This window comes from Bubalus bubalis, chromosome 9 (assembly GCF_019923935.1).
Source record: "Bubalus bubalis isolate 160015118507 breed Murrah chromosome 9, NDDB_SH_1, whole genome shotgun sequence".
In the NCBI taxonomy this organism is placed as follows: domain Eukaryota; kingdom Metazoa; phylum Chordata; class Mammalia; order Artiodactyla; family Bovidae; genus Bubalus; species Bubalus bubalis.
Genome location: NC_059165.1, coordinates 68,787,967 through 68,805,826, shown reverse-complemented (window position 1 = coordinate 68,805,826; position 17,860 = coordinate 68,787,967). Strand labels below are relative to the sequence as shown.

The following is a 17,860-nucleotide window of genomic DNA, read 5'->3' as shown; positions in this document are numbered from 1 at the left end:
CTCCTCTGATGGGCAGGGCTGAGTGAGGTGGTAATCCTGTCTGCTGATGATTGGGTTTGTATTTTTGTCTTGTTTCTTGTTTGGGTGAGGGTGCAAAGGGTGCTACTGGTAGTTGGGTGATGATAGGTCTTGTATACAAGTAGTTGCCTTTATGGAATTCTCATTATTTGATACTCTTTAGGGTTAGGAGTTCTCTGGTAATCTAGGGTCTTGGAGTCAGCACTCCCACTCCAAAGGCTCAGGGCTTGATCTCTGGCTGGGAACAGAGATTCCACATCTGGTTTGTTATGGCATTAAATGGGATTAAAATAAATACACAAAAAAAAAAATGAGGAAGAAAACAAGCACTCCAGGCAAATGGCAATTACAAAATCAGGTAAATAATAACTAAAATAATGGAATATACAGAAACATATACAGACATATCAAATCAGATCAGTCACTCAGTCGTGTCCAACTCCTTGCAACCCCATGAATCGCAGCATGCCAGGCCTCCCTGTCCATCACCAACTCCCGGAGTTCACTCAGACTCACGTCCATCGAGTCAGTGATGCCATCCAGCCATCTCATCCTCTGTCATCCCCTTCTCCTCTTTCCCCCAATCCCTCCCAGCATCAGAGTCTTTTCCAATGAGTCAATTCTTCGCATGAGGTGGCCAAAGTACTGGAGTTTCAGCCTTAGCATCATTCCTTCCAAAGAAATCCCAGGGCTGATCTCCTTCAGAATGGACCGGTTGGATATCCTTGCAGTCCAAGGGACTCTCAAGAGTCTTCTCCAACACCACAGTTCAAAAGCGTCAATTCTTTGGCGCTCAGCCTTCTTCACAGTCCAACTCTCACATCCATACATGACCACAGGAAAAACCATAGCCTTGACTAGACGAACCTTTGTTGGCAAAGTAATGTCTCTGCTTTTCAATATGCTATCTATGTTGGTCATAACTTTCCTTCCAAGGAGTAAGCATCTTTTAATTTCATGGCTGCAGTCACCATCTGTAGTGATTTTGGAGCCCAGAAAAATAAAGTCTGACACTGTTTCCACTGTTTGCCCATCTATTTCCCATGAAGTGATGGGACTGGATGCCATGATCTTCGTTTTCTGAATGTTGAGCTTTAAGCCAACTTTGTCACTCTCCTCTTTCACTTTCATCAAGAGGCTTTTTAGTTCCTCTTCACTTTCTGCCATAAGGGTGGTGTCATCTGCATATCTGAGGTTATTGATATTTTCCCAGCTATCTTGATTCCAGCTTGTGCTTCTTCCAGTCCAGCGTTTCTCATGATGTACTCTGCATATAAGTTAAATAAACAGGGTGACAATAAGCAGAACCAAAACAGTCCAAAAAAATTAAGCATAATAGATTGACCCCGCAAACAAAGGAAACCAAAAATGAAATCCACCAGTTAAGAACAAAACTAACTAAAGTATAAACTGGAAAACAAAACTAAAGCAAAGTGCTACCTGGGGAATAAATCAACAAAAACAAAACAAACCAACAAATATGGTGAGAAAAAGAAAGAATAGAAATGCAAAGTTAATTAGAGGTAGATAGAGAAGATTTATGTATATTAAAGATTAACTGCAACAGGAAAAGAACAGTGGGAAAAGAAAACAAAGGAATAAATGTAGAAAAGTAATAATAAATTTAAAAAGTTTAATTAAAGCTAAAAGAAAGGGGAAAAAAAGAAAAAAGAAATAAAAATGGATAAAAAAGGAAAACCCCACAGAACCACAAAAAGCCAACACTGAGGCAGAAGCATATAAGAGAAATAAAATGTGTGATTTAAAAAAAAATTCTCAAAAATGTAAATAGTGAAATCAACAACTACAACAACAAAGGGGTGGGGGGAAGGGAGAAAAATTAATAATAAACCCAGAAGAAACTACAGTAAAAGTCAAAATATAAGAATAATGAATACTTCTCTTGAGTCTCTCCTATCAGTGTACTTCCCCTCTCTGGGGCTCACAGTCCACCTTGCCTCCCTAGATGCACTCCAACACTGCTGGTCTCTGGACCTGCTGTGGGGGCAGCTCAGACTCTAATCTGGTCCTACTCTTGAGTGTTCTTGCCTCCAATTTCCAGAGTTTTCAGAACTAGTGGGTGCATTTTTGTTTTTGTTTTCTTTTTGAGAGCTCTCAATGTTTTTTTAAATATATTCCATAGACACAGAGTCTGCCTAGTTGATCATGTAGATTTAATCCACAGCTTGTACAGCTGATGGGAAGGTTTTGGGTCTTCTTCCTTAGCCACACTGTCCCTGGGTTTCAATTGTGGCTTTATCTCCACCTCTGCATGTGGGTCGTCCACAGGAGTTTGCTCCTGAGGTGCCCAGAAGGACTTGGGTTTGCCTCATTGAGTGCCAGGTGTGGTCATGGTGCAGCTTCTTGGGTCACAGGGGCCCTGGCAGCACCAGGTACTCAGGGGAGCTGGTGGCTAGGGCAGCAGGAAATATGCTGTTCTATAAGAGTGGCAACCCACTCCACTACTCTTGCTTGAAGAACCCCCAGACAGAGAAGTCTGGCAGGCCACAGTTCACAGGGTCACAAAGACTTAGTCACCACTGAAGCAACCCACATACACAGATGCAGGACTTTTTCTAGCCTGTGGCAATTCTGCCCCAGTGAGGATTGAGTGTGAAGGTGGCGCAGCTGCTTGACAGTGCCAAGTGTGCAGGGACACAGACTGCCTCAGCTGCAGCTATGGCTCTATCAGAGTCTTTTTCTAGCCTCTGCAGCTAGCAATCAGAAGGCCTCTTTGGCTAGTCCTTCTCTGTTGCTCTGCCCATTCATGCAGTTAGAGGTCTCCCTTGCCTGGGCTCCTTCTCTGTTGCTTGGTGCATCAGGCACATGAAGGGCTCCTCTGGCTGGGGTCCTTCTCTATTGTTCCATGCCTCAAGCACTTGAAAGACCAGCATCTCTATTGTTCACCTGCTGGTGTTGGTCTTAGTGTGTGAGGAGAGAGAGGCTACCTTGATGGCTTCATCCCCTACGCATGACTCAGCAGTATCCGCTTGCTGCCATGGCTGCCTGATTCTTCTCCACAGACATTTCTCAACACAGTCTCCTCCCTCATGTCCCCTCAGTCTGTCTCTCTGCAGTCAACAGCAGGCTTTGCCCTGGGATTGCTCCACAATCCCTACACTTCAGCTCCCAGCCACTGTGCCTTCTAGGGGAACTGCAACCCTGTCTGGGGTACAAATGGCTGCAGAAAGGAATGTCTATGTGATTATCATTCCATTTAGGCTGTCACAGATCAGCTGCTCCACTCTCAGCCTCAAATGTTTCTCCTAAGTCACAAATAAATACCCTGAGTTCCCCCACCCACTGAGGGCAAATCCAGTCTTACTAACTCTCCCATTTTTCCTCCTTGTTCCTTCATCCTACAAGTTTTCCATGGTTCTATATATTCTTTTCCAGTGGTCAGGTACTCCTGCCTGCTCTCAGCTGGTGGTCTTCAATCACTTCTGGGTCTGAAGGTGTATTCCTGATGTATCCATGGAGAGAGATATACTCCATGTCCACCTACTCCTCTGCCATTTTCTTCCTCCTGTTTATATTTCTTGACAACCTTCATCTTCAATCTCCTCCCACCAATTCTCTGCCTTTAGTCACCACAAATACATTTGTCTTGTTATCAATGTGTTCTAAAGCAGCAGTTGCCCTGAGTCCACCCAGCTGTAGCCCTGGGGATGGCTGTGTTCTTTCCACTGCCTTGAGCTATGCTCAGTGAAGGTGGGGCAGAGCCTGAAATTCTCCTGATGGGAGTCTGAAAGATAAAGCTTGAGAAGAGGGGTTTGAGAGGTCCAGGAATGGATGTCTCCAAACTTATAATGCATGGCCATTCATGGGCACAGCTGTACCAATTAAAATCTCAAAATGCTTCCAATCTTAGTGGGTAAACGGTCACTGAGCTGAGGTCACCCCAAGTACCCATGCCATAACAAGGAGCTAAAGGGCTTTTATCTGGCATTTTGAACTTCATCTCCTAGAAAACTCTGTAAAAGCAATTCAGTTAAAAAATATTTTCTAATTTTCCTTATTATGGCTACTTAGATACACTTATCATTTAAAAGTGGACATTTAATTTCCAAACACATACAATGGCACCCCACTCCAGTACTCTTGCCTGGAAAATCCCATGAATGGAGGAGCCTGGTGGGCTACAGTCCATGGGGTCGCTAAGAGTCAGACACAACTGAGCGACTTCACTTTCACTTTTCACTTTCATGCATTGGAGAAGGAAATGGCAACCCACTCCAGTGTTCTTGCCTGGAGAATCCCAGGGACGGGGGAGCCTGGTGGGCTGCCGTCTATGGGGTCGCACAGAGTCGGACACGACTGAAGTGACTTAGCAGCAGCAGCAGGGTTTTTAAAGTATCTTTATTAATTTCTCACTTAAATGCTTTCTTCTATGCAATTACCCTCTGTGATTTTTTTCAGTCTTCTAACTTTTTAAGGCTTTCGATGGCTAAGTCAAAGATCCTTCTTGGTAAATGTCACATTACACTTGTGGAACTATATGCAACTTTGTTCTGTATTTTCCAAGTCTCATGTAAATGTGTTTTCATACTATTAAAACTTTAAAAAAAAATTTTTTTTTAAAGAAAGGGGAAGATGGATAATTTGATGCCTCCCTTTTCTGGTGGCTGCAAGTGTTATGGAGATGCATAAGAGGCTGGCCTCTGTCAGGGAAGACTTTCAGCATATGAGGATAAATCCTTGTTCCTGGAAGCCCAGGTCCTACATGACATAGCACAATAAAAGAAAGGAAAGTCTACAAGACTGTACTTTCACTCCAAAGAGAAATATAATGCCAGGTCCCAGGATTCATCCAAGGCCAAGAGGAGGAACTGATGTCTGAAGGATTTCTCTTGGAGGACTGTGACACCCCTGAGAGCAGGGGCAACATACAGCAATATTACATAGGTTTTGTGGGTACAACTGAGGCAGAGGAGGGACAACTTATCTAATGTATGGGCTTTTAATTGCCAAAGTATACTGATAGTCCAAAAAGAGCAAAAATTTGTAATGCAGATATACATTACTAGCCAAATATAATAATAAATGCATGCTAATTACTCAAAACAAAATAAATAAGAAATACTTATTATAATTATAATCAAATATTTTGCTGTACTTGCTTTATCACATAACTATCAATGAGGCCGTTGTGACTGAATCAGAGAGAGAGCAAGGGAGAGAGAGGAGATGAGATTTGAGAAAATCAGCAGGGTCTACACTAAGGAGAGCCTTGGTCAGAGCTGATTTTTTTAAACTGTAGTAAAATACAGGTCAGGCTTCCCTGGTGGCTCAGTGGTAAAAAAAAAAAAAAAAAATCTGCCTGTCAATGCAGGAGACACGGGTTCTATCCCTGGGTCAACATGATCCCCTGGAGAAGTAAATGACAACAGACTCCAGTGTCCTTGCCAGGGGAAATCCCATGGACAGAGGAGACTGGCAGGTTACAGTCCATGGGGTCCCAAAGAGTTAGATATGACTTAGCAACTAAAACAACAACCAAAATACAAGTCACATAAAACTTATCAGAACTATTTTTAAGTGTACAGTACAGTAGTGTTAGGTATATACAGTTATGCAACCAGTCTTTAGAATTTGCAAAACTGAAATTCTATGCACATTAACCAATAGCTCTCCATTTCCATCTGCCCCAAGTGTTAGCAGCTACCATTCTACTTTCTGTCTTTAAATATTTGACTATTCTGTGCAAGTAATATAAGCAAAATTATCCTCTATTTGTTATTTTGTGACTGGTCTATTTCATGTAGTGTAATGTCCTCAAGTTTCACCTATGTTGTAGCATGTGTCTGAGTTTCCTTCTGTGAAAGCCTGAATGACATTCCCTTCGGTAGATGTACCACATTTGGCTTATCACTCATTCAGTTCAGGTGAGTCGCTCAGTCGTGTCCAACTGTTTACAACCCCATGAACTGCAGCACACCAGGCCTCCCTCACCAGCTCCAAGAGTTTACCCAAACTCATGTCCATTGAGTCAGTGATGCCATCGAAACATTTCATCCTCTGTCATCCCCTTCTGCTCCTGCCTTCAATCTTTCCCAACATCAGGGTCTTTTCAAATGAGTCAGCTCTTTGCATCAGGTGGCCAAAATATTGGAGTTTCATTTCAACATCAGTCGTTCCAATGAACACCCAGGGCTGATCTCCTTTAGGATGGACTGGTTGGATCTCCTTGCAGTCCAAGGGACTCTCAAGAGTCTTCTCCAACAACCACAGTTCAAAAGCATCAATTCATCGGTGCTCAGCTTTCTTTATAGTCCAACTCTCATCCATACATGACTACTAGAAAAACCATAGCCTTGACTAGACGGACCTTTGTTGACAAAGTAATGTCTCTGCTTTTTAATATGCTACCTAGGCTGGTCATAACTTACCTTCCAAGGAGTAAATGTTTTTTAATTTCATGGCTGAAATCACCATCTGCAGTGATTTTGGAGTCCAAAAGAATAAAGTCAGCCACTGTTTTCACTGTTTCCCCATCTATTTGCCATGAAGTGATGGGACTGGATGCCATGATCTTAGTTTTCTGAATGTTGAGGTTTAAGCCAACTTTTTCACTCTCCTCTTTCATTTTCATCAAAGGGCTCTTTAGTTCTTCTTCACTCATTAGGATTTTAGTTTTTACACAGATCAGGCAATGTGCTAGGTGCTAGGTTCTAGGGGTCTGGCAGGACAAAGATAAACTAGATTGTCCCATTCCCTGACCTCATGGAGGTCACAATCTTGAGGAAATGGGGATAAATAATAAATGTTCATATAGAGGATAACCAGGGCTGTGATATGTTAAGCATTGGGTATTGTGGGTATCAGAAGTAGTCCTTGACCTAGTGTGGGAGAGTTCTTGGGGGAGCAGGCATCTAAGTGAGGACCTGAAGGATGATCAGGAAATTACCCAGATAAGGATAGAAGAGGAGAAACATCCAGACAGAAGTGACTGCATGTGCAAAGATCCCAGGATGAGAATATATGACAGGGTGGAAAAACTGTAAGTGGTTCAACAAGGCTGGAAATGAAGTGTGCAGTGATGACAAATGGAGAGATTCCAAGTGGACTGCATCCCCCAAAGGTCAACCACCCCTTCCCTGGGCCAGTGAGGGTAAAAGGGCATATAGGAAGCAAAAATGTGTGGACAAAAATGTAATGAGGGTCCTTGTTGGGGACGTGTTGGAGAGGTGGGTATAGAAGAGTCATTTCTAATCAAAAGGTAAGGAGTTCCTTTATAATAGAGATGACATTTAAGACTGAATAGAAGATGAATAAATGCTCACCTGGTACAGAGAGAATGGCATCTATAAAGGAGCCCCACATGGACTAAGAAATCTGGGGTTTAGAAATCTGGGGTTATTCTTTCGTTTCTTAATGTGTGCCTTTTTCGTCTCCAGGTTTTCATGGATATGGTCTGAATGAGCCTCCTACAAGTAAATATATTTGCATCCATCTTTCATTTCAGCCTCCATGGGTCTTTTGCCAAGCTTTTCTTTTCACTCAGAAAGGGAGCTTTCCCCAAACTCAGACTGATCTCCTGAGTGGAGCCAAGATGTCAGTGGGAGGAAAAATGCTGAGCCTTTGGTCTCTTTTTGCACCTGCAGCAATGGTACTGGCTTGTCAAATTTTATTTTCTGTATTTTTCTGAGTTATAAGGGTATATTTGAGCAATAGTTTCCTACAGAAATGAGTTGAAGTTCTATAATGAGCTTGTAATTCATGACTCCTACCAACAAAATTTCCTATGGGTGCCGCAGAAGTATCAAGGTAAAGATGTAAACACTGGTGACTATTCACTATTAATGGTGAAATTTGGATTTTTTATTCAACGCCTCCCTAATGTATTTTTCCACCCATTTTTCTATCCTACCAATTATCTGTTTTCTCAAATACAAATCTCCCTCCCTCCATTCCTTCTTTTCTTTTTCCTTCATTTCTTTCATCCATCCAAATAACCGTTCACTTGTTTGTCCTTCTTTTGTTCTGTACTTCCATTCATCTCTCAACTTTTCTTCCTGGTATTTATTCTTCTTTTCTCCTCTTTGACTCTCCTTATGTCCACTCTTCCTTCATCCATCCAGGTATCCCATTTCTCTTTATCCATCTATCTGTCCTCTTTGTTTACTCTCTTTCCTGTTTACCCACTCACACTCTCTTGGATTCATTTCGTTCATTGTGTGAATAGGAGGCTTGCTCTACTCGCAAAATCACTCCTATTCACACAATCACTCCTTCCCTCACTCTGATTAAAGGTACACCTTTAAATGGTTGTCCTTGGACAAATTTCTGGAACTCAGGTGAGCCTGGGGGGGGGGGGGGGGCTTTCTACCATTCTATGGGGAACTTGGCTTTTCAGTTTGATGAAATGAAATTTTTTTTCTTTTGAAATCTGTTTCATTTAGTACCATATTTAAGAAGCCAAAAGGTCAAGAAGATTTACTAATATATTTTTTTCCAAGGGCTTTATATTTTTATCATTGAATTTAGGTCTTTATTTTCAGTTAATTTTGTGTAAGTTGTGAGTTGGAGGACCAACTTCATTTTTTTTTTTTTTTTTATGCATGAATATCTACTTGTTGCAGTGTTTTTTGTTAAATCATCTATTCTTTCCCTGCTGTCTTGGAACTTCTATTGAAAATAAATTGCCTATAAATGTGTGTTTGTTTCTAGACAAAAAATCCTACTCTATTGATCTAAATGTCTACATTTATGCAAGTAGGTTGGGAAGATCCCCTGGAGAAGGGAAAGGCTACCCACTTCAGTATTTTGGCCTGGAGAATTCCATGGACTGTATAGTCCATGGGGTCACAAAGAGTTGGACATGACTGAGAGACTTTCACTTCACTTTATGCAAGTGGAATGTTCTTTTGATATCTGTAGCTTAGTAACAATTTTTATAATTGGGAAGCAGAATTTTCCAAGTTTATTATTTCTGCTTATTGGTTTGGCTTTTCAAAGTACTTTGCAATGTTATATGAATTTTAGGATCAGCTTCCAAATTTCTATAGAAGAGCCAGCTGCAATTTTGACAAAGATTGTATTTAATCTGTAAATTAAGCTTAGCAGTGTTTCCATCCTAATAATATTAAATCCTTGATTTATGAATATGAGATGCATTTCTGTTTATTTTGGTCTTTTTAAATTTTTCAACAAGTTTTGTAGTTTTCAGTGTATGAATCTTAACAGTAGTTCTGTTCAATTTCTCCCCAAATTCTTGATATTTTATTCTTTGATTAATTATTTTTTAAATTTCATCTTCAGAATGTTAATACCTGGCATTTAGAAATACAATGTTTGCATATTTGTCTTATATTGTCCTGAACTAATAGAATTCAGTAGTATTTATTTATATTTCTTAGAATTTTTAATATACAATATCTTATCATTTGTGAATGGAGAGAGATTAAGTACCAGAATACCTTATCTGTCTCCTGAGAAATCTGTTTGTGGGTCTACAAGCAACAGTTAGAACCAGACACAGTACAATGGACTGGTTCAAAACTGGGAAAGGAGTACAACAAGGCTATATATTGTCACCCTGCTTATTTAACTTACATGAAGAGAACATCATGTAAATGCTAAGATGGATGAATCACAAGATGGAATCAAGATTCCTGGGAGAAATATCAACAACCTCAGATATGCAGATGATACTACTCTAATAACAGAAAGAAAAGAGGAATTAAAGAGCACCTTGATGAGAGTGAAAGGACAGAATGAAAAAGCTGGCTTGAAACTCAACATTAGAAAAAATAAAAGAAACCTAAGGTCATGGCATCCATCCCATCACTTCATGGCAAATAGAAAGGGAAATAGTGGAAGCAGTGACAGATTTTATTTTCTTGGGCTCCAAAATCACTACAGATGGTGACAGCAGCCATGAAGTTAAAAGATGCTTGCTCTTTGGAAAGAAAGCCATGACAAACCTAAACAACGTTTTAAAAAGCAGAGACCTCGCTTTACCGACAAAGGTGTATATAGTCAAACTTATGATTTTTCCAGTAGTCATGTATGGATGTGAGGGTTGGACTGTAAAGAGGGCTATGCACCAAAAAATTTATGTCTTTGAACTGTGATGTTGGAGAATATTCTTGAGAGTTCCTTGGACAGCAAGGAGATGAAACCAATCAATCTTAAAAGAAAATCAACCCTGAATATTCTTTGGAGGGACTGAAGCTAAAGCTGAAGTTCCAATACATTGGCCACCTGATGTGAAAAGCTGCTTTATTGGAAAACAGCCAGATGCTGAATTTGAGCAAATTCTGGGAGATAGTGGAAGACAGATGAGCCTGGCATGCTGCAGTCCATAGGGTCACAAAGACTCAAAAATGGCTTAGTGACTGAGTAACAGCAATTACAATTATTGCACAAACTACATTTACAGTTCAAATTCATTCCAGGTAGGATCCATGCGTTACTCAGATTTTAAACTAATTTCATCTATTTTTAAAAAATTATAATGTAGTATGAGAAATGCTTAATAAAAGCATTTCCATGAGTAAAACATCATGCTGTGTGATCATTAGCTCTGGACCTAAAGAAAGGCCAGTTCTAGGGCAAGATACATTGTTGCACAAAGCTTAAAGAAAGCATGAGGAAGAATGCTCACCTCCTACTGGAAGGGCCCTGGACTGCCTATCAACTCTTTCAGGGATGAATATGGGATGATACATCATGGCATGAAAGTCTGAAGAATAATATTGGCATAAGACTATACATTTCTGATGTACAGTAAAGGAAAATAAACCATTAGTACAAAAATGTCTTACTTTACAGTATTGTGACAGAGCCCATGTTTAACATTTTCTTTAGAGCCCCTGTGACATCCTTATTCCTAAGACTATAGATTAAAGGGTTAAGAACAGGAGTGAGTATGGTGTAAAATGCAGATACAATCATATCCTTCTCAGGGGTGTGGTAGGAACTGGGGAGCATGTAGGTATAGATGGCAGCTCCAAAGAACAGGATGACCACAGTCATGTGGGAAGAACAAGTAGTGAAAGCCTTCTTCCTGCCCTCTGCTGAATTCATCCTGTGGATGGTGAGGAGGATGAATGAATAAGAGCTTGAAATAACTGTCACAGGGATAAGGAGCATGAGGACACAGCACAGGTACATGAGTGTCTCATACAGGGAAGTGTCTGAGCAGGAAAGCTTCATTACAGCAGGGACCTCACAGAAGAAGTGATGGATCTCCCTGGTTTTGCAGAAGGGGAAGGTCATGGTGACTGGTGTGAGCATAAAGCCATCCACTGATCCCAGGAACCAGCAGCCAGACACCAAGAGGTGACACACTCTATGGCTCATGAGAATAGAATAACGGAGTGGATGACAGATGGCCACATAGCGGTCATAGGCCATGGCAGCCAGAAGGAAAAATTCTGAACCTACTAGAGTCAAGTAGAGAAACATCTGCATTCCACATTCAGAGGCTGAAATCTCATTCACACCCATGACCTGATCCATGAGCATCTTTGGCACAGTGACAGAAATGTACATCACATCCATGAGAGACAACTGACTAATAAAAAAATACATGGGAGTTTGAAGATGGGCATTAGAATGTATCAGAAGGATCAGGATGCTATTACCAGACAAGGCCATCAGGAAAATCACAAAAATGACCACCCAAAGGAGAGCTGGGTGCTTGGATTGACTGAAGAGTCCCATGAGGATGAAATCCAACTGTCCAGTATAGTTGGCCACCCAGGTGGAGTTGTCCATAAAGTTTCACCTAGATAAGCAAGGAGAGCTTTGTAATTAATAGACTGCAATATGGTCATACAATATGACCACCTGATATTAATGTTTAGTGAGCTTCTGCTGCATGTAAGTTTATGTTTTTGTCTGTGTGTGCATACACACCTGCATGCACAGCCATGTATGCAATCCAGTTGTGCTAATAAGAGGAGATGTTATGGAATTGTAGATTTGAGGATTATAAGATTCCTTCAATTAAATATATTCTTTGAAAGAAAAAGAATTCACAACTTGTCTTTCGGTGAATATATTGTGGGTTAAAACAATCAGTTACTAATAGTAAGTTTGCCAAAGTTCAATGTCATGAGATGTCCTGATGCAAATTCTACGTAAATATATATTTAAGCAAATAAGAGTATATAAATATAAGTATAATTTATATTTCCAATTTTAACTGTGGATAAGCAGAGTTTCGTAGAGAATTCCATCTCTGTTTTATCTAGTACATGCTTCTTCAACTTCATCTCCTTATAGTTCCTGCCATTTGTTTCAAATATCGGGGAACAGAACTAGCATTTAGAAGGTCACAGCCACTTACAAGACAAGGCATTCATTGTTTTGCAAGCATTATCTGCTTTATTGCCTACAGCAGTCAAGTTTTTATGGAAAAAGAGATGCATAAAGGAAAACTGAACAACACTGAGAAGTCTCTGACTCCATGTAATGTTCTGTCCCCTATCTTGCTGCTCACAGTACATATCTGTGTTCAATGATGAAGACAAAAAAAAATTAAACTTGGTTACACTTAAGAAGGTCATAATCAGTCAATGAGGAGAAATATTACATAAATGTGATTTAAACTAGAATATTAAAAGACATACAAAATAAATTATTAAGAACAGTAGGAAAAAAATACGCCTGAACTTTCTTAAGAGAATTGGTAGTTTCTCCTAAAATTTCTATCAGGCAGATTACATTTTGGAGCTTTTCATTTTCTTACATGTTAAATGTTAAGATTTATAAGTCCTTATCAACAAGAGGAAATATTGGCTCCACTTTCTGGGAAGAGTTTAGAAATGCTTATGGCGCAGTAATATTTCAAGTAGAATTTCCAAGTTTCAAATATATTTTATGTTCTTATAATAATCCCAAGACTAATAATAATATTCAGCTTATTAAAAATCCCATGTTCTGGAGTGATGGAGCTGCAGACAACTTTGAAAGTGAGTTTGGTGATTTAATGTAGATATACAACAAATTTGCCACACATTGCATTAACATATATTTCTGTCAATTTCTACCTTCACTGGCAAATGAATGCTGAGCTCCATCTGTGTAAAATTTTTAAACTGTACAATTAAGACAAAATATACCTGTGACTGAGCCTATTTGTGGTCAGAATGAAGCAAGGACCAGTGCAGTGGCTGGTACAAGTGAAGACCTCAAATCTATTTGTTGAATAAATGAAAAGAGAGCAGAGGCAAGTGGGAAGTGGGACTTTCATTTCTTTGGTAAATGAAAGTCACTGTGTTCAAGTGACACTGAATACCTAGGACACCAGACAGATAAGGGAATTCTGTTTGTACCACAAAACACAATTAGCCTCCCTATTCAAAAGGGAGGCCAATTTTCTTCTTACTTTTCTCTACCAAATTGCCTGAGTTCAAAATCAACAAAATGGTGCTTGTTAAACTTAGTAATTATTAACAGTAGTAGTAGAGTAGTAACAAATCTTACATTAATCTGGCAGCTTCTAAGCAATTGTTTTATTGCATTACTGTGTTTTTTGTCCCCAAGAGCCTGTGAAGTACTTACTCATCTTATTTTCTCCTTTTACAAATTAAATCATTCAGGTTCTTGGGGCATTTACCTAGACTTGTGTCTCGGCTCAGGAGTTGGGACACAGAGTCTGTAATACTGCATAAATACTGTAGAACCCACCGTTCCCTCCACAGTCTACAATTTGGGTATTAGCTACCAACTGTAGATTTCCTCTAGGAAACAGATATGATTGAGACATTTATTTCAATGTTCTAACATCCAGAAATAACACCCATACCAAGTAAAATTAGTCCCTTTTCTTCTATTAATTTCAGTCTCAAAAAAGAAATTACAATAATGTAGGAGGGTGTGTATTCTTTTGTCTGTATATATCTGGAAATCAAAACTTGTATCCTAATATGTTGCAGTAAATAAATGTAATATTAAAGATTCAAGAAAAAAAAAAAACATTTGCTTCTCTTCAGAGAAATAGATGATAGTGAAAAAATTTAGAAATAAGTTCAAACATTAACAGAATGTTACAGAAACCCAAGTAAAAATAATAATAGTTACCCTTTTGATTATTTTTTCCTGTCTTCCTATCTGATTGACCCCAAAATCAGATGATGCCAAAAGCCTCATCTAGATGGACTAATGGAAAGTGGCCACAATTAACTACATAAAAAGAAACAGGAGAGTGACATCATGCCTGGTCTTACTATGCCCATTAAGGGAGTGGAATATTGTCTTCTATAGATAAATTCCCTCCGGGACTTTGTAGAATAATGAAATCAAGAGAGTTAAAAGTAACAAATGTCTGTACTGAAATTTTCTGATTTTTTTCTCATTTTTAGCCACTTTTATTATTAAAGTAGAACTCTTAACCAATATTAACAATAATCTTAAATCTTTACCATCATCAATAAATTCTTATCTATGAAATAGATATTAGCTTATATATCTAATATAAGCCTTAGCCTTTTCACATTAAAAGTGTTTCATATATATATATATATATATATATATATATACACCCCCATGTAATCTTCAAGAATATTTTGTGAAGTATTGGTGTTTGTCTTATCTTTCACAGATAGGTCCTGAAGCTCATAGTCTAATTGATATGTCAAAAAGAGTACCAATAATAAGTAATGTAGTTGAGATAAATTTGAGAGGGTCTCCTTTACACCTTCATCTGGATCACTCTTCATTATTAATGCTTTGCTGACTGTGCTCTTTCTTTTGTTACTCAGCTGGAATCTGTGTTGCATTGCATTTTAGGGCATTTTTTAAAAATTGAAATGTTCTAATGAGGTGGATGAAACTGGAGCCTATTATACAGAGTGAAGTAAGCCAGAAAGAAAAACACCAATACAGTATACTAACACATATATATGGAATTTAGAAAGATGGTAACAATAACCCTGTATGCGAGACAGCAAAAGAGACACTGATGTATAGAACAGTCTTTTGGACTCTGTGGGAGAGGAAGAGGGTGGGATGATTTGGGAGAATGGCATTGAAACATGTATAATATCATATATGAAATGAGTCATCACTCCAGGTTCGATGCACGATACTGGATGCTTGGGGCTGGTGCACTGGGACTACCCAGAGGGATGGTACGGGGAGGGAGGAGGGAGGAGGGTTCAGGATGGGGAACACGTGTATACCTGTGGCCAATTCATGTTGATATATGGCAAAACCAATACAATATTGTAAAGTTAAAAATTAAAAAAAAAAAACAAGATACAAAAAAAAAAGAAATGTCAACATCTTGTTTATAGAAAAATATATGTATTTTAAAAAAAAACAGAAACCATTACAAAGAAAATATTTTAAAGGAGCCATAATCTAATCTATCAGACAAACATCATGCTTTAACAGTTTTATTTTGCCTTGAGATTACAAATATCTACAAACTGTATATCACACACCAGGTAGTTGGGATAAACAAGGCAACAAGAAGCAACCCCACCATCATGAAACTTGCAGGCAAATTCTTCTGAACCTTTTTCTATATGTGTTCTCTCAAACTATGTTGATTATTTTTCCATGCCATCTTTTGTCCTTGACATCCTTGTCTAGAGAGTGACTCCTGTTTAAAAGGCCTACACTCGGGGGCTGGAGCCTCCCATGTCCTCCAGGGTTTCAGCCTACAAATGGTTTGTTCTAACCACTTTGTCACATGGTTTCCCAGAAGACTTTGGGAAGGCTGGGAGGCAAGCCCTGGGAGGCTCTAGATAGTGAGAAAAAGGAAGAAATTGCATCTTTTTTCTTGTTTCTGATGAATATCTTTGGCAGCAGCTGTAAGCTATTGAGAACCTTGCAGGAACTGGAGGTTCCAGTACCTCAAAGGCAGTTTCAGTGTCATTAGTGGGAAACAGGACTCTGGGCTGCAGCAGGGAAGGATCCCCTCAGTAACCCTAGAATGCAGCATCTCAGTCAGCTCAGTAGTGTGGGGAATGTGGGGCTCCAGTGTTTGGCAAAGACTTGACATTTCCTTCACTTTTCCCCCAGCTTTCACTCCAGCCCATTGACATCCCCATAATTAATCCCCTGAAGTAAATTTCTTCACTTCGAAGTGTGTAAAATGGAACTGGATATTAAATAATGAGGTTAATGTTCTAGCAAATTAATATGCATTAATTACAATTCCCCATAATATTGAATAATTGTGTTGCATTCACATTCTAAATTACAAGTTATGCTGTGACAAAAATATATATATATAGAAAAGATTCTCTGAATGTAATTTCCCCTAAGATAATTTATCAGAGGATATAGAATACTTGTGGGCTTCCCTGTGAAAGGTTGTTGCTGAATCACACAAAGACACCAGGATTCTTGGCCTCTGGAGGAGAAGAATTCAATCCGGGGCCAGAGATGAGGCTTGATTGCTCAGAGCTTTTGTGTAATAAAGTTTTATTAAAGTATAAAGGAGATAGAGAAAGCTTCTGACATAGACATCAGAAGGGGGTAGAAAGAGTATCCCCTTGCTAGTGTTAGCAATGGAGTTATATACTCTCCAATGAATCCAGAGAATGTCTGGAGGTTGTAAAGACCTCACCAGACCTACACCCATAATTTACATTTTAAGATAACAGAATTAGCTAGAAGGTTTAGTCCAGAGACTGCCTTCAGGCAGGATACATTATTATTATATAATCCTTGTAAAGACCAGACCTACTCCCATAATTTACATTTTAAGATAACATAATTCAGTTCAATTCAGTTCAGTCACTCAGTCGTGTCCGACTCTTTTTGACCCCATGAATTGCAGCACGCCAGGCCTCCCTGTCCATCACCAACTCCCGGAGTTCACTCAAACTCACATCCATCGAGTTGGTGATGCCATCCAGCCATCTCATCCTTTGTTGTCCCCTTCTCCTCCTGCCCCCAATCCCTCCCAGCATCAAAGTCTTTTCCAATGAGTCAACTCTTCGCATGAGGTGGCCAAAGTATTGGAGTTTCAGCTTTAACATTAGTCCTTCCAATGAACACCCAGGGCTGATCTCCTTTAGGATGGACTGGTTGGATCTCCTTGCAGTCCAAGGGACTCTCTCAAGTGTCTTCTCCAACACCACAGTTCAAAAGCATCAATTCTTCCGTGCTCAGCCTTCTTCACAGTCCAACTCTCACATCCATACATGACCACAGGAAAAACCATAGCCTTGACTAGACAGACCTTTGTTGGCAAAGTAATGTCTCTGCTTTTGAATATGCTATCTAGGTTGGTCATAACTTTCCATTCAAAGAGTAAGCGTCTTTTAATTTCATGGCTGCAATCACCATCTGCAGTGATTTTTGGAGCCCCAAAAAATAAAGTCTGCCACTGTTTCCACTGTTTCCCCATCTATTTCCCATGAAGTGATGGGACCAAATGCCATGATCTTTGTTTTCTGAATGTTGAGCTTTAAGCCAACTCTTTCACTCTCCTCTTTCACTTTCATCAAGAGGCTTTTTAGTTCCTCTTCACTTTCTGCCATAACATGATTAGCCAGGTTTAAGGTTTAATCCAGAGACTTTCCTCAGGCAGGACACATAATCCTAAGGACTGTAGAGAAAAAAAGAAAGTGTGTCCTTTCTTCCTCATTGAGAATTCCAGACCCCTCTCTAGGGAACCCCTAGACTTCTTATCAACCTGCCTAGGAAATGACTCTCACCTGGTAATTCAAATGGCAAAGAATCTGCCTGTAGTACAGGAGACCCAGGTTCAATCCCTGGGTCAGGAATATTCCCTGGAGAAGGGAATGGCAATCCTCTCTAGTATTCTAGCCTGGAGAATCCCATAGACAGAGGAGCCGGGTGGAGATACTTCAAGTTTCTTCATACACAACACGGAATTACTTTTCCACAAATGTTCAAATGTACTATGATA

General features: G+C 39.5%; 1 protein-coding gene across 1 annotated transcript; it reads right to left on the bottom strand.

The window, feature by feature from the left end:
- Positions 1-10,788: 10,788 nt before the first annotated feature.
- Positions 10,789-13,816, bottom strand: LOC102400484 (olfactory receptor 2T29-like). The gene has a single exon (XM_006068982.4). The coding sequence runs from the start codon at positions 11,740-11,742 to the stop codon at positions 10,789-10,791; it is 954 nt and encodes a 317-aa protein (XP_006069044.4). The 5' UTR covers positions 11,743-13,816.
- Positions 13,817-17,860: the final 4,044 nt, after the last annotated feature.